Here is a 24,747-nt window from a genome sequence, read left to right on the forward strand (position 1 = left end):
ATTTCATGTCAATCCATCCAGTGGTTTCTGAGTTATGTTTCTCCCACAAATGAACATTACATGTTTTATATACTAGCTGTCCCATTCTGTGTATATGTGTTTTGTGTATGTATATGTGTGTGCATATATTTGTGTTACTTATTTTACTTAGGCAATCCCTCGTTGGCCGAGTAGGATAGTCTTCCAGGATCAGTTTTCTGGTGGATTCGTAGATGACTGTGGAGCCCTATTCTTGATCTGCATCTTCTCCAGCAGTGAGGGCATTGCTTTCCAGGTGGAAGGCGGTCTCGGTCGGGGTTGGCTTGACACGCCTTTCTCTTGGCACATTTCTCTCTTTCGCCATCCATTTGTGCCTCTTCAAATTCCTGCAGCACTGCTGGTTACAGCTGACCTCCATCTGGAGCGCTCAAGGGCCAGGGCTTCCCAGTTCTCAGTGTCTATGCCAGAGTGTTTAAGGTTGGCTTCGAGCCCATATATTTGTGTATATGCGTATATGTCTGTTTGCGCATATATATCATCTGGGGAGGCCCTGCTCTCTGTGCCGCCTGCATCACAGGCGCGCTTGGCGGGGACGAGACACAGGGACTTCTCAGTGGTGGCCCCTCGGCTGTGGAACGCCCTGCGTGCAGATAAAATCTATATAGATGTTATATAGATTTTTTAAAAGCACTCGCAATTCCACCTTCCGCCGCTAGTGGCCGCTGCGGGTTATTATTCTTAGTTGAGAGCTACGCCTGCGCAGTGTCTCTTTTCTCTCCTTCCGCCGCTAGTGGCCGCTGCGGAGCATCATTACTCCTCGAGAGTGAGGCTCCTTCTGCGCCTGCGCAGTATCCCTTTTCTCTGGCGATTTGGAACAGCTTGTGTGCTGCCGCAGTGCCGGCATTCGCCGCTAGGGGCTCCCGCCGCGCCTGCGCAGTGTCCCTTTTCTCTGGCGATTTAGAACAGCTTGTGTGCAGCCGCAATGCCGCCATTCGCCGCTAGGGGCTCCCGCCGCGCCTGCGCAGTGTCCCTTTTTCTCTGGAGATTTAGAACAGCTTGTGTGCTGCCGCAATGCCGCCATTCGCCGCTAGGGGCTCCCGCCGCGCCTGCGCAGTGTCCCTTTTCTCTGGAGATTTAAAACAGCTTGTGTGCAGCCGCAATGCCGCCATTCGCCGCTAGAGGCTCCCGCCGCGCCTGCGCAGTATCCCTTTTCTCGAGATTTAAAACAGCTTGTGTGGTGCCACAATTCCGCCATTCGCCGCTAGGGGCTCCCGCCGCGCCTGCGCAGTATCGTCTTCCTCCCCTTCAGGGTCCAAGAACCAATCAGGGCTTTCCCTTCGCTCGGCGTTGTTTCCTTCCCGGCGTGCCTTGCGCTTCCTCCTCCTCCTCCTCCTCCTCCTCTCAGCGCCGCCGCCATCATGGCGTTCACGTTCGCGGCCTTCTGCTACATGCTGGCCTTGCTCCTCACCGCCGCCCTCATCTTCTTCGCCATCTGGCACGTGAGTGGCGGGGCCAAGGAGAAGGTGGTGGTGGTGGGGCTCTCCTCCAGCAGGGAAAAGGGGTTGTGTGTGTCTCTTTAAGAGGATTTGGGGAAGAAACCTTGTCTGCTTGAAGCAGGTGTGGGTGTTGCCATTGGCAACCTTGAATAGCATTGAGTGGCCACCTCGTTTGCAAAGTCAGTCAGTGAGGGTCTCTGCATAGAGGTGGCCTGGCTGTTGTTGCCTGGAGGCACCCTCCAGGGTGGGAGAAGGAACCCCTGTCTGTTTAAGGCATGTGAGGCTGTTGCATTTGGGAAACTTGCAGAGCATTGAGTAGTCTACAAAGTCTATCAGTGATGGTGCCTGCATAGAGGTGGCCTTGCTGTTGTTGCCTGGAGGCATCCTCCAAGGTGGGAGAAAGAACCCCTTCCTGTTTAAGGCATGTGTGACTGTTCCAATTAGGAAACTTGTAGGGCATTGAGTAGTTGTGAAGCTGCAAAGTCTATCAGTGATAGTGTCTGCATAGAGGTAGTTTGGCTGTTGTTGCCTGGAGGCACCTTTCAGGTTGGGAGAAAGAACCCCTGTCTGTTTAAAGCAGGTGTGGCAATTCCAATTAGGAAGCTTGTAGAGCATTGAATAGTCACGAAGCTGCAAAGTCAGTCAGTGAAGGTCTCTGCATAGAGGTAGCTTGGCTGTTGTTGCCTGGAGGCACCTTTTAGGTTGGGAGAAAGAACCCCTGTCTGTTTAAAGGAGGTGTGGCAGTTCCAATTAGGAAGCTTGTAGAGAATTGAATAGTCACGAAGCTGCAAAGTCAGTCAGTGAAGGTCTCTGTATAGAGGTGGCCTGCTGTTGTTGCCTGGAGGAATCCTCCAGGGTGGGAGAAAGAACCCCTGTCTGTTTAAGTCATGTGTCAGTGCTGCAATTAGGAAACTTGTAGGGCATTGAGTAGTTGTGAAGATACAAAGTCTATCAGTGAGGGTGCCTGTATAGAGGTGGCCTTGCTGTTGTTGCCTGGAGGCATCCTCTGTGGAATGATGTGCAATGTGGTAGAAAGAACCTCTGTCTGTTTAAGGCATGTGTGACTGTTGCAGTTAGGAAACCTGTAGAGCATTGAGTAGTCATGAAGCTGCAAAGTCTATCAGTGAGGGTGCCTGCATCGAGGTAGCCTGTCTGTTTGAGGCATGTGTGAGTGTTGCAATTAGGAAACTTGTAGAGCATTGAGTAGTCCTGAAGTTGCAAAGTCTTATCAGTAAGGGTGCCTGCATAGAGGTGGCCAGGCTGTTGTTGCCTGGAGGCACCCTCCAGGGTGGGAGAAAGAACCCTTGTCTGTTTAAGGCATTTGTGACTGTTGCAATTAGGAAACTTGTAGAGCATTGAGTAGTCATGAAGCTTCAAAGTCTATCAGTGAGAGTGCCTGCATAGAAGTGGCCTGGCTGTTGTTGCCTGGAGGCATATTTCACGGTGGGAGAAAGAACCTCTGTCTGTTTAAGGCATGTGTGAGTGTTGCATTTGGGAAACTTGTAGAGCATTGAGTAGTCATGAAGCTGCAAAGTCTATCAGTGAGAGAGCCTGCATAGAGCTGTTGTTAACTGGAGGCACCCTCCGTGGAATGATGTCCAGGGTGGGAGAAAGAACCCCATTCTGTTTAAGGCATGTGTGATTGTAGTTAGGAAACCTGTATAGCATTGAGTAGTCATGATGCTTCAAAGTCTTAGCAGTGAGGGTGCCTTCGTAGAGGTGGCCTGGCTGTTGTTGCCTGGGGGCATCCTCCAAGGTGGGAGAAACTCCCACCCTGCACATCATTCCACGGAGGGTGCCTCCAGGCAACAACAGCCAGGCCACCTCGATGCAGGCACCCTCATTGATAGACTTTGTAGCTTCACAACTACTCACTGACTGACTTTGCAGCTTCAGGACTACTCAATACTCTACATGTTTCCTAATTTGGAGGGATCCTCCAGGGTGGGAGAAAGAACTCCTGTCTGTTTATAGCACGTGTGACTGTTGCATTTAGGAAACTTGAGTATCTTGACGCTGCAAAGTCTATCAGTGAAGGTGCCTGCATGGAGGTGGCCCAGCTGTTGTTGCATGGAGGCACCCTCCAGGGTGGGAGAAAGAACCTCTGTCTGTTTAAGGCATGTGTGACTGTTGTAGTTAGAAAACTTGTAGAGCATTGAGTAGTCATGACGCTTCAAAGTCTTATCAGTAAGGGTGCCTGCATAGAGGTGGCCTGGCTGTTGTTGCATGGAGGCATCCTCCGTGGAATGATGTGCAATGTGGGAGAAAGAACCCCAGTCTGTTTAAGGCATGTGTGACAGTTGTAGTTAGGAAACTTGTAGAGCATTGAGTAGTCATGACGCTGCGAAGTCTATCAGTGAGGATGCTTGCATAGAGGTGGCCTTGCTGTTGTTGCATGGAGGCATCCTCCGTGGGATGATGTGCAGTGTGGGAGAAAGAACCCCTGTCTGTTTAAGGCACGTGTGACTTGCAATTAGGAAACTTATAGAGCACTGAGCTAGATTGAGCATTGAGTAGTCCTGAAGCTGCAAAGTCTTATCAGTAAGGGTGCCTGCATAGAGGTAGCCTGGCTGTTGCTTCCTGGAGGCACCCTCCAGGGTGGGAGAAAGAACCCCTGCCTGTTAAAGGCATGTGTGACTGTTGCAATTAGGAAACTTGTAGAGCATTGAGTAGTCCTGAAGCTGCAAAGTCTATCAGTGAGAGTGCCTGCATTGAGGTAGCCTAGCTGTTGTTGCCTGGATGCAACCTTTGGGAGGTGTTCACTGGCACTTGGTTGGTTGCTGTCAGGAGTTCTCCTGTTTCTGAGTGGTGTTCTTTATTGACTGCCTTGATTCTGGTGTTTTTAAATGCTGGTAACTAGATTTTGTTCATTTTCATGGTTTCTTCCTGTCTGTTGAAATTGTCCAAGTGCTTTTTTTGGTGGAATTGTATTGGAAGTTCTGAAAGCAGACACTGAGGTGGAAGCAAAGGTCTCAAATGGGAGAAGAGACGTAGGAAATGTAGACTTTGACGAGGCTCCAAGAGCCACCCATTCTGTCAGGCAAAAAAAGCACAACTAAAGCACCCCCGACAGATGGCTACCCAGCCTCTGTTTCAGCCATTAAGAAAGGAGCTTCCATCATACTCCGAACAGAGAGTTCCACTGTTGAACAGCTCTTCTTGTAGTCAGGAAGTTCTTCCTCATGCTCAGGTGGAATCTCCTTTCCTGACATTTGAATCATGAAAACATAGAGTTGAAAGAAATAATAAGGATCACCTTGTCCAGGCATGGGCAAACTTTGGTCCTCCAGGTGTTTTGGACTTCAACTCCCATAATTCCTAACAGCTGGTAGGAATTGTGGGAGTCGAAGTCCAAAATACCTGGAAGACCAAAGCTTTCCCACGCCTGGTGTAGTCCCATCCCTTTCTACCATGTAGGAATACATAATCAAAGTCCTCCTAACAAAGGGGTGATCAGCCTTTGTTTACACACCTTCTGTGTCCCATCTTCAGTATAATATCCTTTCCAAGAGTATCTGGGAAGAATTGCTTAAGAAACGGAAAAAGAGGACAAAGAAAGGGTAAAGATAATAAGAAAGGAGGGATAATAGGCAGGGGAATTACAACTCACATATGCTGGATTAATTTTTACAGATTTAATTAATATGCTCCCTGCAGAAATCTCTAGTTTCTCCTGTGGGACTCTGCTGGAGGCCGACCATAAATCATGCCAGAGATTCCTAAAGAGGTGTTCTTTTAGGTTTTTTTAAAAAGTTTTTTTAATGTATTGTCGAAGGCTTTCATGGCTGGAATCACTAGGTTTTTGTGGGTTTTTTCGGGCTATAGAGCCATGTTCTAGAGGCATTTCTCCTGACGTTTCGCCTGCATCTATGGCAAGCATCCTCAGAGGTAGTGAGGTCTGTTGGAATTAGGACAATGGGTTTATATATCTGTGGAATGGCTGGGGTGGGGCAAGGAGGTCTTCCCTGCTGCAGTTAGGTGTGAATGTTTCAGCTGATCACCTTCATTAGCATTTGAAGGCCTGCCTGAGCCTGGGAAAATCTCTTGCTGGTAGGTGTTAAGATGTGCCTGGTTGTTTCCTCTCTGTTGTTTTGCTGTTGTAATTTTAGAGTTTTTTAATACTGGTAGCCAGATTTTGTTCATTTTCATGGTCTCTTCCTTTCTGTTGAAATTGTCCACATGCTTGTGGATTTCAATGGCTTCTCTGTGTAGTCTGACATGGTGGTTGTTGGTGTGGTCCAGCATTTCTGTGTTCTCAAATAATATGCTGTGTCCAGGTTGGTTCATCAGGTGCTCTGCTATGGCTGACTTCTCTGGTTGAAGTAGTCTGCAGTGCCATTCATGTTCCTTGATGCATGTCTGGGCGCTGCGTTTGGTGGTCCCTATGTAGACTTGTCAGACTACACAGAGAAGCCATTGAAATCCACAAGCATGTGGACAATTTCAACAGAAAGGATTAAGCATTGCTTGGGATACTATCAGAGTTTCCTTTCAGTTCTCTTTTCTAATTGCCATCATCTTCTAAATACACATAGGAGTATAATTTGGGCTGGGATTACACCATCAAGAACTGGAAAGTCTTTCCTATGTAGCATTAAGGTAAAATGTGTTTAAAATGCCTATTATTTTATGAAGTAGCACACTGTTCTGGCTATCTTGTGGCCGTAGAGAAGATGCTATTGTTAACTGCTAGTGGACCATCAAACTGAGCTTCCCCTTTGAACCTGAAAGAGTGATCATGCTTCACCTCCATTCAGTTCCTTTAGATCATTGAAAACAAAACTGCGAACTGAACTGTCCTTCTCAGGCATGAGAAGAGAGCCAGGAACACTACAATTTTGGAAGGGGGGTTAGATGGACGAAATCTGTTCTTTAAGGAACTTAACTGCTCAGTATTATTTGAGAAGGTCATTCAGTATTTTATTTATTTACTTTATTTTTATCTCACTTTGTGCAGATACAGGGAATGAACATTGTACAGTACAGCTCGCCTTCTACATTTGCTGGGGTTATGAGCACCTGACCCCCACAAAAGTGGAAAACATTACTTTTGAAAAGTTTTTAAACTAGAGACAGCATCTCTGTAGGAAGTTCTAATTCTTCCAGTTCAACTCCATGGTCATTTTCCATCTAATGTTTAACCATAAGAGTTGTGTTGGAAGACTTAGAGATTGGGTTGTTGTAAGTTTTTTGGGCTTTATGGCCATGTTCCAGAAGCATTATCTCCTGAAGTTTCGCCTTCCATCTATGGCAGGCATCCTCAGAGGTTGTGAGGTCCTCAACCTCTGAGGATGCCTGCCATGGATGTGGGAGAAATGTCAGGAGAGAATGCTTCTGGAACATGGCCATAAAGCCCAAAAAACTTACAGCAACCCAGTGATTCTGGCTGGGAAAGCCCTTGACAACTTAAGAGATTCCTAGATGTTCATTCTAGGACCCTCTAGGTCAGCGGTCCTCAAACTTTTTAAACAGAGGGCCAGGTCACAGTCCCTCAAACAGTTGGAGGGCCAGATTATAATTTGAAAAAAGCATGAATGAATTCCTGTGCACACTGCACATATCTTATTTGTAGCACAAAACACTTAAAAACAATACAATAATTATAATGAAGAACAATTTTAACAAATATAAACTTATTAGTATTTCAATGGGAAGTGTGGGCCTGCTTTTGGCTGATGAGATAGGATTTAGGTTGTTGTTGTGTGCTTTTAAGTAATTTCAGACCTAAAACCATCATCCTCGAGCTACAAGGGATCACCTAAGTAACTCTTCCAGGAGTGGATTTCCCTTCCGAGGGTAGATTTCTCACACTTCTTGTTGTCTGACCTTAACTATGAGTCGTTTGTAAGTTTGATATTTGTAACTTGGAGATGGCCTGTCCTTCATAAAAAGGAAAACCAGCCTATTCAGCAAGCCTTGCAAATTCTGATAACGTTTTCAGTAAAGTTTTGATTTGCATTTGTATTTTACACACACACACACACACACACACACACACACACACACACACATATAGGTAAACATTTTTCCTTGACATTAAGTCTAGTCGTGTCAGATTCTGGAGGTAGTGCTCATCTCCATTTCTAAGCCAAAGAGTCGCGTTGTCCATAGATACCTCCAAGGTCATGTGGCCGGCATGACTGCACGGAGCGCCGTTACGTTCCTATTGATCTACTCACATTTGCATGTTTCGAACTGCTAGGTTGGCAGAAGCTGAGGCTAACAGTGGGAGCTCATTCTGCTCCCCGGATTCAAACCACCGACCTTTCAGCAAGTTCACGAGCTCAGTGATTTAACCCGTTGTGCCACCGGGGACTGGAGATTATTAGTGAGGCCATATATTAATTAATCCTACAAATAATCAATGTTGCAGTGAACCCCACATATTTGGAAGGTTGATTGTATATTTGGTCTGAATGTCTGAATTTGCCTCTAGGACCTAATCTTTGTATGTTGTAATGGCTTTGGAAGTTTTTACCCACTACAGCTGACCTGTTCTTGGTGTGTTGCCTAACAACTGTGATTTTATTCTAGATTATAGCTTTTGATGAGCTGAAGACCGACTACAAGAACCCGATAGACCAGTGTAATACACTTAACCCTGTAAGTTTTCCACGCGAGAGAACTGTTTGCCTTAATTCCCAGCTTGAGTATATATTTGTACTTAATACTCATTTAACATACCCTAGTAAAATGTTGTTTCATTAATCTATCTGATAGATTTTAGATTTTCTTGGCAGGATCCTGCCTCTGCTCTCCTTTATTTCCTGTACCTTGAAATTCTGACTTGCTTTTCTGCCAGTGATCTTGCAAGTGGTCGTACTAACATTCTTTCAATCTGCTTTTTACATTTTCGGCACAAAGACAGTTGAAAAGGTTAAAAAGATTAAAAGAGTCAAAATTGCATTAAAGGTGTGTACTGCTTCTTAGTTTAATGTCTTAATGCCACTCTCTGATTTGTTTTGCATTTGTTGGGGACATCTGTATGATTATTTTGATCCGTGTGCTTGTTCATCTGCTTGTCTTTTTGTCAGTTCAGGGGTGGTGTTATTAACCTCATGGACTTTGTGCATCGTAAGTTCAGTTGCTTAAAAGGAGATGGGGAAAACTGTTGCATGTTTACATTCTTTTATAATTAATCCACGCTTGCCATTAGGCCTTGGTACCAAGTATTATGGAATCACAGAGTTGGAAGAGAGCACAAGTGCCATTCAGTCCAACTCCGTGCCATGCAAAAGCACAGAATCAGAGCACTCCTTGCAGATAGCCATCCCATCCAGCCTCTGCTTAAAACATTCATTTTTAATGTGAGGCTCCTTTTACAAATCTAGTTCAGTTGAGATGAGAACTTTGTTTGGTAGTAGTGTAGATCTGAATCATGTTCCAGGGAATTTATGGTGGGGTGTGTTAAATACTCTGTCCTAAGGCTGGTTCCGTAATTTGTAAGTACTGTATATACTCGAGTATAAGCAGACCCGAATATAAGCCGAGGCACCTAATTTTACCACAAAAAACTGGGAAAATGTATTGACTCGAGTATAAGCCGAGGGTGGGAAAAGCAGCAGCTACTGGTAAATTTCAAAATAATAAAATTATATTAATTTAGGCATCAGTAGGTTAAATGTTTTTGAATACTTACATAAAACTGTAATTCAAGATAAGACTCTCCAACTCTGATTAAACCATTATTCTAACCTCCTTCAATGTAAATATGCTTACATGTACTCCAATAATAATAAATAGAGTAAAATAATAATAATAGAGTTAAAAAATAAATGTAATAATAACAATAATAAATAGAGTAAAATAATGAATGTAATAATAACAACAACAACAAAGTAAAATAATAAATAATATTGACTCGAGTATAAGCCGGGGAAGACTTTTTCAGCCTAAAAATAGAACTGAAAAACTAGGATAATACTCGAGTATGTACAGTACATGGTTTGTATAATTTAATAATTGTAAATATAGTAATAATAGTAATAATTCCAAAGCTGAGAAGGCAACGGGGGGGGGGGGGGCAGTTTTCTATCAGACCTCCCAAACTCTGAGGATGCCTGCCGTTGATGTGGGGTAAACGCCAGGAGAGAGTGCTGCTGGAATATGGCCAGGCAGCCCGGAGATCTCAAAGCAACCCAATAATTATAAAACTGCTAATAATTTATAATGTGATAGATAATAACCTAATAAATATAAATACCTCACTACCTCTGAGGATAAACCCATTTTCCTAATTCCAACAGACCTCACTACTTCTGAGGATGCTTGCCATAGATGCAGGCGAAACGTCAGGAGAAAATGCCTCTAGAGCATATAGCCCGAAAAAACCTACAACAGCCCAAATATAAATAGTTTATAATGAAAATAATAACCTAATAAACAGTAATAATAAATATAATAAATAATTCGTGATCAAAATAATAATGGAATAAATAGTAATAATTGACCGAGACAGTTTTACACAGTGTATTTTAATATTGAGACAAATATTTTGATTTCATGTCCTGGCATTGAACGTTTGCTGTATATATGCTGTGCTCTGCCCTGAGTCGGGGTGAGAAGGGTGGAATATAAATATGTCAAATAAAATAAAATAAATAAATATTGCATCTGCAATATATGATTTGGATTACACCAGGCTTTGTGAGATCCACCGTCTACATTTCTTAAAACCATTCAGTTTCAAGTACAGGGGTTCCTTCCAACCCATAAATGCCTCTTTTGAGGTAGCCCTTCCTGGTGGGATTCAAATCCTGGTTCTGGAAATGGTGTGGTATGGGCATATTTGCTCTGTTAGGTGTTTAAATAGATGGAACTTTTCAGATAGCGAACAAAAGAAGGAAAATCCTCATTTTATAGATACCAGCAAGATGCCGGTATCTGCATAGGAGAATGGTAACCTCAAATAACGTGTTTTGATTCTTCACGTGTCACCTTTGCCTTTAGCCAGATCTTGAGATTTGATTGAGAAAGTAGAGAAAAGGTTGCTTCTTCTTTCCACTCTTCTTTTGGCATAGACTTACTAAGACTAAATTCAGCTACTACAACAGAAGCACTACAGAGTAATGGCCCAGTGCCACTCCATGGAGAGTTTCTAGGAAATAGTGAAACTAATAGCCAATGAGCACAAATATGGCACTGTCCCTTGTATATTAGAGGGAAAAATTACCCTACACAATAGCCTGAGAAGTATTGAACTAAAGGATTTTACAGAGTAGCCAAATTATCCTCCCAGTATTGATCCAAATGGAAGCAGTAGGAAATATTCTCTATCCTGAAATCAAATGTATTTTCTTAAAATGACAATTGTGTCAGTGTGACTGATGGAGAGTTACTGGGTTGCTGAGTCTTTCGGGCTGTATGGCTATGTGCCAGAAGCACTCTCTCCTGACATTTTGCCCACATCTATGGCAGGCATCCTCAGAAGTTGTGAAGTCTTCACAGCCCTAACCCTAATTTATTTAGGTTCTTGTGGGTTTTTTCGGGCTATTGGCCATGTTCTAGAGGCATTTTCTCCTGACGTTGCGCCTGCATCTATGGCAAGTATCCTCACTACCTCTGAGGATGCTTGCCATAGATGCAGGCGAAACGTCAGGAGAAAATGCCTCTAGAACATGGCCATATAGCCCGAAAAAACCCACAAGAACATAGTGATTCCAGCCATGAAAGCCTTCGGCCTTATTTATTTATTTATTTATTTCGAACATTTCTTCCCCGCCCTTCTCAACCCCTGGGGTGGCTCCGGGCGGCTTACAATTGGCAATAATTCAATGCCGCATCATAAAATACAGAATAACAAATATAACAATTAAACATGAACATTAATAAATAAAGATTAAAACAGTATACTTACACTCTGATTAGCTATTGCCCGTCTGGTGGCTGTTTAGCGAGCCGTCTACGAATGAATACTCCGCTTAACTTATCCATATCCTCTTCCATGCCATAGTCAAACATTATCAATTGTCCTTTAATCTGATTGCCCGAAGGCCTAGTCCCACAGCCACGTTTTAACTTTTTTTTCTAAAGGTGAGGAGGGATGACGATGACCTAATTTTCCTAGGGAGCAAATTCCACAGGCGGGGGGCCACCACCGAGAAGGCCCTGTCCCTCGTCCCCACCAAGCGTGTTTGAGACAAAGGCGGGCCCGAGAGCAGGGCCTCTCCAGACGATCTTAAACTCTGAGGTGGGACGTAGAAGGAGATACGTTCGGACAGGTACGCTGGACCGGAACCGTATAGGGTTAACCCTAAGTCTTTACAACTTTTGAGGATGCCTGCCATAGATGTGGGCAAAACATCAGGAGAAAATGCTTCTGGAACATGGCCATACAGCCCAAAAAACTCAAAGCAACCCAGTCATTCCATCCATGAAAGCCTTCGACAACACGATAGAGAGTTACTTTCTCAAAGTGGGCGTGCGGAAAGGAGTGCATGCAATAACTGTGCATGGAACAGTTTACCCTACTCGGCCATTTCTCATTTGATGTGGGAGGGTGAGAAAAATGTTCACTACATTTATGCATTCCTTTATCACAGACGTTTAACCAACAAGATATTATTACCATATGCATGTTGAACATGTGCTTCTCTGAGCTATACGTTTGTTAAATTGTGATTAAAATATGTAGGTGAGAGTCATTGGACTTTCATGTGATTGCATATTGTTGCTGTAAATACATTCTCGATATGGGTGAAACCAATGTCTCAGAAGGATATGCAGAACGTTTAATGAGAAATAATTCACATGTCTAATGACTTTCTAGCAGTAGCTGTCATGTTGAGGGACTTTTCTGTGCAAATTGCAAGGCTTGCACATTTCACACTGAGCATATCAGTATCTGTAGCCTTTGATACACCCAGGCTCCTCAGATCTGTTATCCTATATGGCTGATGGCTGCCAATTCTGGAGTGAGGCTTTTCATAGGCTCCTGTGCAAACAGAGCATACGCTTTAGATACACATTTCACTTGAAAGTATGATGAAATAGGTAAATCAGGGCTTGAAACATCTATCCTTGATTCAGGATAATGAGTTTGATGTACTTTTCCAGCCGTTTGATCTCTTCTGCACTTCAAAATTAGTGCTTTTTTTTTTTTTGGCTGGTGGCAAGAAATTTTGGTTTTAGGAGTACAGTGTTCCCTCACTTATTGCAGGGGCTCCATTTCAGGAACCCCGCAATAAGTGAAAATCCGTGAAGTATGGGCACTACATCTATATAAATAAATATGTAATGATCGTTTGTGGAATTAACAGAACTCAAAAACCACTGGGGGAATTGACACCAAATTTGGACACAAGACACCTAACAACCCAATGTATGTCCTTCACTCATAAAAACACTGAAAAACACAGCAGAAGGGGCTTAAAATGCCCCAAAAATCTAAATGATGAAAAGATAAATGACAATACAGAAAAAAGGGAACAAAGATGGAGGGAAGGGGAAAAAAGAAAGAAAAGAAAGAGGGAGGGAGAGAGGGAAAGAAAGAAGGAAAGGGAGAAGGAAGCATGGAAGCAAAGAGAAGGAAGGAAAGAGGTAGAGAAGGAAGAAAGAAGAGAAAGAGGTAGGGAAAGAAAAAGGGGGAAGGAAGGAAAGTTAGAGAAGGAAGGAAGGGGAGAAGGAAAGAAAAAAGGGAAAGAAGGAAGGAAAGAGGGAGCGAAGGAAGGGGGAAGATGTAGAGAAAGAGGGAGGGAAGGAAAGAGACAGCAGAAGAGAAAGAAAAAGGGGGAAAGAAAGATAGAGAAGGAAGAAGAGAAAGAAAGACGGGAAGGAAGGAAGGAGGGAAAGAAGGAGAGAAAGAGGGAAGGTTGGCCACAGCAACGCATGGCGGGTACAGCTAGTATATTTTAAATATTTTTTTACACATTTTGTGCATTTAATTCTCAACCCTACCTACGAAAAAGCGAGCTCGTGGAAAGTGAACTGCAAAACAGCGAGGGAGCACTGTATTTCAGATTTCCAGAATAGGAAGGCTCAGCCTTTACTTTGAAGACAAACACATTTCAGAATCATTTTAACAAATTATCTCGGTAAGCTAAATAATCATGACTTTCGGAGATATCATTTCTAGGATAGAGGCCTTGAACCTAAACGGGAGATGTAGTAAACAAGTCTTGCTACTTCAGGATCTCTGGAAATGAAAAGTTTTGCAGCCTGCCATCTTTTGGGCTGTGTGTTTACTTCACTTTAAATTGGTGTATTGTTTAGCCTTGCATACACAACGTTTTAACCCCTACTTGCTTTAGTGAGGTGGTAGCTGCTTGTCTTTAGGCAGCTGGAATCCCATCTGTAAAATGTGATTTGAAGGCAGTTCACTAGAAATAAGCAGTAATGTTCCACCTGTAGGACCATCTGCTACTACACTGTGGAGAGAAAGATACAAAGTCCCTAGAGCAGTGGTTCTTGTTAGGTGAGTGGGCTTTTATTAACAAAAGACCCTCCTCATAAATGTACAGCAGAGTAACTTCTTAGCAGCAGTGTGACCCAGCACCAGTAGCCCAAAGTGATAAAAAGAACAAAAACACAGACTAATGCTATCTCTTCCATAAGAGGCTTTTCTTTGTAGTAAAATAATATGGTTACACTATTTACAAGAACAAGGTTTCTATAATACAACTAAAGTTTTTTATACTTCCTTCATTCCTTCCATGCTGGGGTGCTTCACTCTCACAGAGCCTCTTCTTACACCAAAATTACACAGGAGCTTCACATTGTAGCTTTACACATGAGGCCTTAACCTGGGCTTCTTTCACCAAAGCTACTCACACTCAGCTTTCTCATATGCTGCGAAGCAAGCAGATCTTAGCCGTGTCCCATGCACAAGACACACAGACAAGAGTAGAAATGAACAGAAAAATCTTTACTCTTAATAGCAGAGATAAAATATAAACTTGCAATGTTGCATACAAAAAACAAACTTACATAGTCTTTGTAAGTAACACAAAATAAGGCATCTTCATCTTAAGTTCAATGAGAAAGCAAAACATAAACCTTGAGCAAACAGCTATTCCATCATAGCCTCCTTTAGGGTCGTGCAACGGCTTCTCTCCAACCTGCTCCTCAGAGCAGAGATCTCCTCAGAGAAAGAGCTCTCCAGAACTGTATTCTAAAAACTCATACAGTTATACCCTATCAGGTGTGGTCCAAGATTGCTGGTTCACCTACATTACCAGCTGCACATAATAATTACAATCATAAGGTTTTTTTCTTCAACACACACAGTTGGTCCTGCTACAACTTACTGTAACATCACAGACTAAGGCAGTGGTTCTCAGCCTGTGGGTCCCCAGATGTTTTGGCCTTCAACTCGCAGAAATCCTAACAGCTGTTAAACTGGTTGGGATTTCTGGGAGTTTTAGGCCAAAACACCTGGGGACCCACAGGTTGAGAACCACTGGACTAAGGCCTACCTCACACAGAGGCTTCTCTCACAGACTAAGACCCACCTCTCACTGTGAGGCCTTTTCACAGACTGAGACCTTTCTCCCACTGAGGTTTACCTCAGACAGATGGCTACTAAGCTACAGACACACCTGCTTATATAGAACTGCAGCATTTTCTGAGTCATTGCATTCATTTAACCCTTTCAGTGCTTGACTCACATTTTTGTAATTAAAAAATACCTAATTAATAATATTTCTGACAGTTCTCAACCTATGGGTCCTCACATGTTTTGGCCTTCAACTCTCAGAAATCATAACAGCTGGTAAACTAACAGATTTCTGGGAGTTGTAGGCCAAGACACCACAGGTTGAAAACCACTGACCCAGAGTAAACCTGATTTTTCCTAGGATGAAAGTTCAAATAAATTAAGATGTTTACAAGTGCTCAGTTAATTTAATAGTATCCTATATAATTCGCCTTCCAATGGTTGTAAATTGTATAAATGGTGATCAAATGTGTATTCAATTTGCAACCTGTCATTACAGCACAGAACAATAACATTCAGTAAGCATAGAGTTGTATTAGATAATCTAGATAATTCCTACAGAGTTTACCTCTAGGAATTTCTAGGTCAGTGGTTCTCAACCTGTGGGTCTCCAGATGTTTTGGCCTACAATTCCCAGAAATCCTAACAGCTGGAAAACTGGCTGGGATTTCTGGAAGTTGTAGGCCAAAACACTTGGGGACCCACTGGTTGAGAACCACTGTTCTAGGTCTTCCAGTGTAACTGTATGGTATGCTGGGATTGGAAGTGAGCTAATGTAATGGTGTCTGGTCATACCTGTGGTTTCATGTAATGATGGCCTCGCCTGGACTGTATCCTCCACAGATACAGGAGTCTTACTGTGTTTTGAGATTCACTGGCTTCTTATGTCTTCTGACAGCTTTGCTTGTTCTACCTTTCTTCTTCTTTCCCCCTCTAAACAATGATTTCAGTTACTGAAATGTAGTGTCACCCTGATATCCTAAATGTTGAAACAGAATGGTCTGACCTATGTGTCTTCTTTGCAGCTTGTACTTCCGGAGTACCTTATCCATGCGTTCTTCTGTGTTATGTTTCTGTGTGCAACAGAGTGGCTCACGCTGGGACTCAATATGCCGTTATTGGCTTACCACATTTGGAGGTATTACTGGGAATGGTTTATGAAGAGTAATGTGGTCATGGTTATTCAATGTATGCATTTGCATGTTACCCAGCAATTTGTGTCTTTGTGTTTCACTTAAAGGAAAATGTGTCTCCACCTCTTATTGTCAGGAAATGGCCCAGACTGTAATTTAAATTAGGACACTTCTCTGTTCACTTCTCTGTTCAAAGGTATTCTGTACACTCTGTATACCTTTTTCCCTTCCAAAATCAGTAGAGAGAACGTCTCTTTTTGATAGGTTGTTGTAGGTTTTTCGGGCTATATGGCCATGTTCTAGAGGCATTTTCTCCTGACGTTTCGCCTGCATCTATGGCAGGTATCCTCAGAGATGGTGAGGTCTGTTGGAACTAGCAAAATTGGTTTATATATCTGTGGAATGACCAGGGTGGGGCATTCCACAGATATATATTCCACAGATATATAAACCCATTGTCCTAATTCCAACAGACCTCACTACCTCTGAGGATGCTTGCCATAGATGCAGGTGGAACATCAGGAGAAAATGCCTCTAGAACATGGCCATATAGCCCGAAAAAACCTACAACAACCTAGTAATTCTGGCCATGAAAGCTTTCGACAATACATTGTCTCTTTTTGGTTTTCATTGCTCATGATTGAGGCCTAATTAAAACCCAAAGCTCTTTCTTCACATCTTCTATTGAGGCTGTGTTCCCCTTTAGAAATATATATGGAGATAGAAGCCTCAAACTAAAATCTGTCTAATCTATTGCTGTCTATGTTCAGGATACCTTTTGGGAGCAAAGCAAGATGAAAATGACTGCCTATTATCTGTCCTCATGCACGAACAGTTACATAAGAAGCATATTACATTTCACTCATAGGTGTTCCTACCTTTTATTATGGGATCATAAAATAATAGACTTGGAAGGTACTTTTAGGGTCTAACCTCCTGCTTCTCCAGGACATCAGGATATAAAGCAGGGGTCCTCAAACTATGGCCCGGGGGCCGGATACGGCCCCCCAAGGTCATTTACCCGACCCTCGCTCAGGGTCAACCTAAGTCTGAAACGACTTGAAAGCACACAACAACAAAACAACCCTATCTCATCAGCCAAAAGCAGGCTCACACTTCCTATTGAAATACTAATAAGTTTATGTTTATTAAAATTGTTCTTCATTTTAATTATTGTATTATTTTTAAGTGTTTTCTTGCACTACAAATAAGATGTGTGCACTGTGCATAGGAATTCATTCATGTTTTTTTCAAATTATAATTCAACCCTCCAACAGTTTGAGGGACTGTGACCTGGCCCTCTGTTTAAAAAGTTTGAGGACCCCTGAAAGCATCACTAATGGATGACCATCCAACATCTTTTTTAAAAAACCAACCCCAAAAAGGCAAGCCATGAATTCAAGGCTGCTTGTACCACCTCTGAAATATCTCTCTTTTTAATAATTGGAATCCAAAGGTTTGGGTCCAACCTTCTGGAGCATCAGAAATCAAACTTTATTCACCTTCTGTATAATTTGGCTAATTTTCTTATCGTATTACCTCTCAGTCATCTCCAGGCTAAACATACCCAACTTTTTCAATTATTCCTCATAGAACAGATCCAGAGGAAGGTGGCAAAGGTGATAAAATTCTGATTTCTTTGCTCCAATGCTTTTAACATCATAAAGCATTATTATAAATAATATGTTTTTGTTCAGAAATGGCTATCGGTAATGAAATTAGAGGGACATACCATCAAATAATAATAATAATAATAATAATAATAATAATAATAATCTATATAAATAAAAATGTAATGTTCATTTGTGGGATTAATAGAACTCAAAAACCAGTGGGCCAATTGACACCAAATTTGGACACAAGACACCTAACAACCCAATGTATGTCCTTCACTCAAAAAATTGATTTTGTCATTTGGGAGTTGTATTTGCTGGAATTTATAGTTCACTGGGATTTATAGTTCACCTACAATCACAGAGCATTCTGAACCCCACCAACGATAGAATTGGGCCAAACCTCCCACACAGAACCCCCATGTGGGCCACAGCAACGCGTGGCAGGGGATGGCTAGTAATAATAATAATAATAATCTTTATTTATACCCCACCACCATCTCCCCAACGGGGAATCGGAGCGGCTTACATGGGGCCAAGCCCGAACAACAAACTACAAAATAACAATACAAATTGCAGTAAAATAAACAACATAACATTAAAATGTAAAACATCAAAACCTGTAAAACAATATACACAAAACATAGGAACCAAACATAATGACAGAGAGCGGGCCGCATGTGAATAAAAGGATTTAAAAACTCCGGGTGAGATAAGGGGGGAGAACTAATTGTAAGGGAGAACTTTATGTCTTTATCTGGTTGCCAACTCCCAAATACATGGCCTTCGTTTATAAGGGATGAATGCATTATCTTTGTTATGATGGGTCTCGCAAGATGGATTATTTAGTAGGTTTGCCAGTTAGGCTTATGCTTCACTAAATTTGTGCATTTACTTTTGGCTGAAGCTCTGTTCAGTTCATGCATTCATAGGTTGAAAACCTTGCAAGGTGACAGGGGTGAAATCCCCAATTTTGTGAATGCGGATGTATATTTTTCTCATTGCCAAATAAAGACATGCTTATATATTTATTAACACTATATATGAAAGAGAATCATGTTTCTGATAGAACGAGCCATTTTGGGTCTCGATTCCTGAGAGAAAAGCAGAGTAGAAATAAATAGTAAAATAATATTACGTAATATAGAATGTGTATGATCACATTTGTCGCAGGTACATTTTCTAGAAACATCCTCTTTCCCCATTTTTTGTTGTTTTTAAAAATGCGAATTCACTTTTTCAGGTATATGAGTAGGCCTGTGATGAGTGGACCAGGACTTTATGACCCAACAACCATAATGAATGCAGATATTTTAGCATATTGCCAGAAGGAGGGATGGTGCAAACTAGCATTTTACCTTCTATCCTTTTTTTACTACCTATATGGGTAAGTGATCAATTATATGTATTTATATTTAATTATACAAAATGGAATATTGTTTCCCAGACGGTGGAAAATTTCTTTTATTTATTTGTCGTGTCAGGGCAGCCAGTCAATTATATTACATTTCTAATAGAACAAAGCAAACAAACAGAGAAAATACAAAATGTGTGAGTTTGGTAGTTGATTAAATGTCCTTTGACCAGTATCTGGCCACTTGGAGTGCCTCTGGTGTTGCCGCAAGGAGGTCCCCCATTGTGCATGTGGCTGGGCTCAGGTTGCATTGCAGCAGGTGGTCAGTGGTTTGCTCTTCTCCACATTCGCATGTCTTGGATTCCACTTCGTAGCCCCATTTCTGAAGGTTGGCTCTGCACCTCGTGGTGCCAGAGCGCAGTCTGTTCAGCGCCTTCCAAGTCGCCCAGTTTTCTGTGCCCAGGGGGGAGTCTCTCATTTGATATCAGCCATTGGTTGAGGTTCTGGGTTTGAGCCTGCCACTTTTGGACTCTCGCTTGCTGAGGTATTCCAGCGAGTGTCTCTGTAGATCTTAGAAAACTATGTCTGGATTTAAGTCGTTGACGTGCTGGCTGATACCCAAACAGGGGATGAGCTGGAGATGTCTCTGCCTTGGTCCTTTCACTATTGGCTGCTACTTCCCGGCGGATGTCAGGTGATGCAGTACCGGCTAAGCAGTGTAATTTCTCCAGTGGTGTAGGGCGCAGACACCCCGTGATAATGCGGCATGTCTCATTCAGAGCCACATCCACTGTTTTAGTGTGGTGAGATGTGTTCCACACTGGGCATGCATACTCAGCAGCAGAGTAGCACAGCGCAAGGGCAGATGTCTTCACTGTATCTGGTTGTGATTCCCAGGTTGTGCCTGTCAGCTTTTGTATGATATTGTTTCTAGCACCCACTTTTTGCTTGATGTTCAGGCAATGCTTCTTGGAGGTAAGAGCACAGAAAATTTATGAAAGCTGGTCTCATAATGTGGATATAGGTCCCCCTTCAAGTTGCCTGTTGATGTATGGTGATATCATGCATTTCACCTGGCATATTTGGAAGAACCAAGGCTGACTCTATTTAGATCAGGCAGGATCTGGTGCCTCCTGGAAATTAAAATCAAAAGGCTAAGAGTCTATGCCTCTTACACCCATTTTTAACAAAGAGATGCAGAAGTTCCCCCAAGTAATGAAAACAGTCTTTCAGGGGAAGTATAGCCCTTTCAGGGACTGATTGATAACCCTCCAACCCCAGATTAGGACCCTTTGGTTTCCATCATTCAGCCCATCACTGCTTCCGGGAATTCATTACAGCAGGGAAGCTGTCTTCCTTCACTGCCAGCAGTATGTAGTTTTTTTTTCATTGCCGGAACAAAGACATAAGAAGGTGACTACTACACAAAAATATGGTATTAAACCAACTTGACCCTGTTTAGCTTCCAAAATTAGACATGTGTTCAGGATGGTGTGGTATTCTATTCTACTCTATGAACCAGCAGCCACTACTTCTTGAGCTAAAATGAGCTGGAATCAAGGAATGAAAACGTATCTTCAAGACATCTGTTACATTTCTGGTGGAAGAAGATAAGGCCACAATCAGCAGAAGTTCAGAATGATGGCTGCAGTTGTTACCGCACTTTTGGATAGATACTGTGTGTTTTAGAGGCTTTCCTTGGTAGGGGGCTAATGGGTGCACCCATAAAACTCTGCTTTCTGCTTACTCCATAATTTTAGGGTTGAAGGTTTGTCACTAGGATGCCTAGGTAATACAAATTTTAAATGTATCCGGTACAAATGTGCATATTGACTGCTTCTCCTTTCCTCCACAGCATGATTTATGTTTTGGTGAGCTCTTAAATGGTGACGTCTGATGGACTTGTTTCCAGCAACGTGCATGCAGAAAAGCCACAACAAAACAATGGATTATTTTCGAAGAATCTGGTATCAAGATTAAGTTATGGAATCCAGTGATCACGGTTTCAGTAGGGGGAAATGACATCCTCTCTTCTTCCCCATCCCAAAATGTGTCTAAACTTTAATACTTATGGAAAGACTTTTAAAAAATATATATTCCTGGGACGTATAAAGTGACAAGTATTACAGTAATAAGTTAATGTAAAGAAGTTGGCACTGGCTTTGGACAGTTTTGACCCTGCACTCCATAAGGAACAGCTATCCCTTTGGTTATAATTGTATTAAATACTGTCCTTAGTATAATAGAGGGCTTTGTTTTGTTTTGTTTTGTTTTCTTTTCTTTACTGGACATTTTAGTGGCTCAGTTGGCCCATGGACTCCCATCTAGCTGTCAGCTGTAGGTACCAAGTGCTTCTGAAGGACTGAACGCTTTTCTGTATGTTATATCTTAGGTAACCTTTATGTGTCTTATAGATGAATACATGAGTACAATCACAGGAAGAGTTGTAGTTCTGTTTTTTACTACTTGGATATTCTGTCCCTGTAATGTGCATGACTCAAACTTTCCATGTTTACAGCAAGTAATGAAGTCGATAACCCCATGTTTCAATTTTCTGTGGTATGTGGCTATGCTGGGAAAGCAAAGTATACATTTTCAAAGAGCATACTGTGTCCCGGTCTCAAAGTACCATTTAACCTGAATCAAACCTGGTAACAAAAGGTAGAACTGCAAAGAGAGGCACACTTGCAACACAGTTGGGTATATATCTTTGCTGTTCCTTAGTGCAATACAATAAAAGTCTCAAAGACAGAAATTAGTTTACCTGCTTAGGTTTTTGTCAACACTGTGTGCAACTGTAAAATTGTGATTTTTAATGCATTGCTATTAAACAGTACTGTTCGGTTTCCATGAGTGGCAGCTTCGAACAGCTTGTGCTAAATAGTTGAACAGCAAGGTAGAAGACAGTTGACCAGTTTTCAGTGGATGCCTTAAGGTCCACTGAAAATCATACAAAGGTGAACTTTGTTCTGACCCTTGACAACAGTTTTTGGCAAAAGTTATACTTTTACTCTGCAAGAGATGCGTAATGTTCACCCTTGGCTTGTATTTTTAAATCAATTTGGATCATGAATGTTCTTGGGGAGGTATCAAGTACAGCACTGCAGATTGAACTTAGAAGTTATCTGTAGTAGAAGTCGTCTTATTCATGCTCTTTGGAACAGAAGACTTCTGGAGTACAAGGGACAGCTTAAAGCCGAACATTTGGCTTTGCACTTATCTCAGGTCCAATGAAGTCAAGCTTATTATATATTTCAGAAAATTAACCAGTTTTCTTGGTTAATAAAGATGGGATGAAATAAGGGTGAAATGGAGGCATCTCATACAGAGGAGACCATATTCCGTTTTGATAGTCATGAATCTAGGTATACAGCTGCCGTCTTCAAATACTCCAGTTAAGTATAGGTTAGTCGGTGGCATGTAGAAAGAAGCTACTGTGAAGTTATAAAAAGAATCATGCCTATTCTTTGTGTAATGAAGTGTAGTATCTATATATTAGTTTTTTTAAAAAAATATCGTATAGTTTGAGCACCTCTTATCTGGAATTCTGATCTACTCAAAAATCATCTGAGATGCAACCCCTTTTGCTGGGCCAGTGTTGTATGCAAACTTGGTTTCGTGCACAAAATTATTTTTTTAATATTGTGCAAAATTACTTTCAAGCTATTTGTATGTGAAACATCAACGGATATTCAAGATATGTTGTTATATATATGCAAGTATTCAAAACAAACAAATCCAAATCAGTTCTAGGTCCAAGCATTTTGGATAAGGGATGCTCAGTCTGTTTTTCTATGTGGGGGTGACACCTGCTAAGCTTCTTCCTCCACTGTGTCCTCAAATTGTTCAATAGGTAATTAGGTGCTGCTATGAAACTGCCTTGACTTGTGCCTCTCTTGAAACACTCTGCTTTTATTCATAGGATAGTTTGCATTCCAATTTCTACATGCACATAACATCTTTAACACTATATTCTAGTTCTAAAATGTGTTGGGGTTAGAGAATATAGACTATATGCTTCAAGGATGGGAAGTTATGAATAGAATCCATAAAGTCATTGTTGTAAAGAAGCTGGAAATGTACCTGAAAAATGTATTATTTGCTTCTAAATGAATATGCACTGATCAACTGAAATCGGCATTGCACATTTTCGAATGGAAAAGAGCAGTGAATTTCAGCCGTAGGAAGATGATGTTTAACAAGCTGACCATAAGAAGCAGTATCTATTGAAATATCTCGACCAAGAAGGGTATGGAATTTAAAATCAAAGATGAGCAGCTGCCTGGGAATCAAATAGAGTTGTTATGTTTAGTCTGTAAGTCAGAACAAAACCTACAGTTTGATAGTAACTTGTCCCAATAAAAGTAATCTGAGTAATGTAGTAGTGTGAGTGCTGAACTAGAACTGGGGAGACCTGGAGTTGCGTCAATACTGAAATGCAATGGATGACCATGGGAAAATCACATTCGCTCAGGCTTTGGCAAACTTCCTCTGAACAAACCCTGCCAAGAAAACTCCATGCTAGAAACATCATACATAATAACTTGGAGGCACATAACTATATAAATAAACATGTAATGTTAGTTTTTGCAGTTCGATATTTGCAGTTCAAAACACAAAATATGGTTCAACATAAACACAAGGTCCCCATATAACACAAATAATTAAGTGTCACATTAAAATGACTTTCTATAGAATTTTTGTACAATTTCAGCAGAAATGTATTATCTACATAAATAAAAATGTAATGTTTGTTTGTGGGATTAACATAACCCAAAAACCATTGGAGGAATTGACACCAAATTTGGACACAAGACACCTATCAGGCCAACAAGTGACCAGCACTCATGAAAACACTGAAAAACACAGCAGAAGAGACTTAAAGCCAAAAAACATTTCAACACATGCACAAAACCACATATATATACGCAAACAAACATATATACACATCTACACAAATATTTATACACACATACATATATCTACACACAAAACACATATACACAGACTGGGCCACAGGAACATGTGGCAGGGGACGGCTCCTTACAAATAAAGGTAATCTCATATCTGGAAACATTTACAATCTAGGAAAGTTCAAATGGAACAGGAGATATATCTGGTTTGATAGGCTCAATGTATATAAAGTTTGTAAACAAAACTTTGAAGCATTGTATGTTTTTAGTTATGTAATAACAGCAGAAAAGTCAAATTGGGTTATTTATTTTGAAGTTATTTATTATAATGCCTGATCCATGAAGAAGGATCGTGGACTGTGAACAGGGAACCATATGGGCCAGTATACCTGACCTTTTCAGGGCCTTTCTTAATAATAATAATACTCCTGACCTCACGATCGTGTAAAAAACAAAGTATGGATGCGTCAGTGTTGCAATCCCAGACAACAGCAGGATAGAAGAGAAACAACTGGAAACCTGATAGGATAGGAGGATTTAAAGATCAAACTCTGGCACAAGCCAGTCAAGGTGGTCCCAGTGGTGATCGGGACACTGGGTGCAGTCCCTAAAGACCTTGGCCTGCACTTAAAAACAATTGGTGCTGACAAAATTACCATCTGTGAGCTGCAAAAGGCCACCCTACTGGGATCTGCATGCATTATTGGCCAATACATCACACAGTCCAGGACACGTGGGAAGTATCCGACATGTGATCCAATACAACAGCCAGCAGAGTGATCCTGTTTGCAGTGTACTAATCTTGTTGTTTCTAATAATAATAATAA

At 41.7% G+C, this 24,747-nt stretch overlaps 1 protein-coding gene across 2 annotated transcripts; it reads left to right on the forward strand.

The window, feature by feature from the left end:
- Positions 1-1,342: 1,342 nt before the first annotated feature.
- CNIH1 (cornichon family member 1) lies at positions 1,343-23,384 on the forward strand. Of its 2 annotated transcripts, XM_060753327.2 has the most exons (6): positions 1,343-1,478; positions 8,010-8,078; positions 8,340-8,387; positions 15,933-16,045; positions 18,897-19,040; positions 20,863-23,384. In XM_060753327.2, the coding sequence occupies exons 1-6, from the start codon at positions 1,398-1,400 to the stop codon at positions 20,888-20,890; spliced, it is 483 nt and encodes a 160-aa protein (XP_060609310.1). In that variant the 5' UTR covers positions 1,343-1,397; the 3' UTR covers positions 20,891-23,384. The 2 variants fall into 2 exon arrangements, with proteins under 2 accessions (XP_060609310.1, XP_060609320.1); XM_060753337.2 differs by lacking the exon at positions 8,340-8,387.
- Positions 23,385-24,747: the final 1,363 nt, after the last annotated feature.

Source organism: Anolis sagrei, chromosome 1 (assembly GCF_037176765.1).
Source record: "Anolis sagrei isolate rAnoSag1 chromosome 1, rAnoSag1.mat, whole genome shotgun sequence".
Lineage (NCBI taxonomy): Eukaryota > Metazoa > Chordata > Lepidosauria > Squamata > Dactyloidae > Anolis > Anolis sagrei.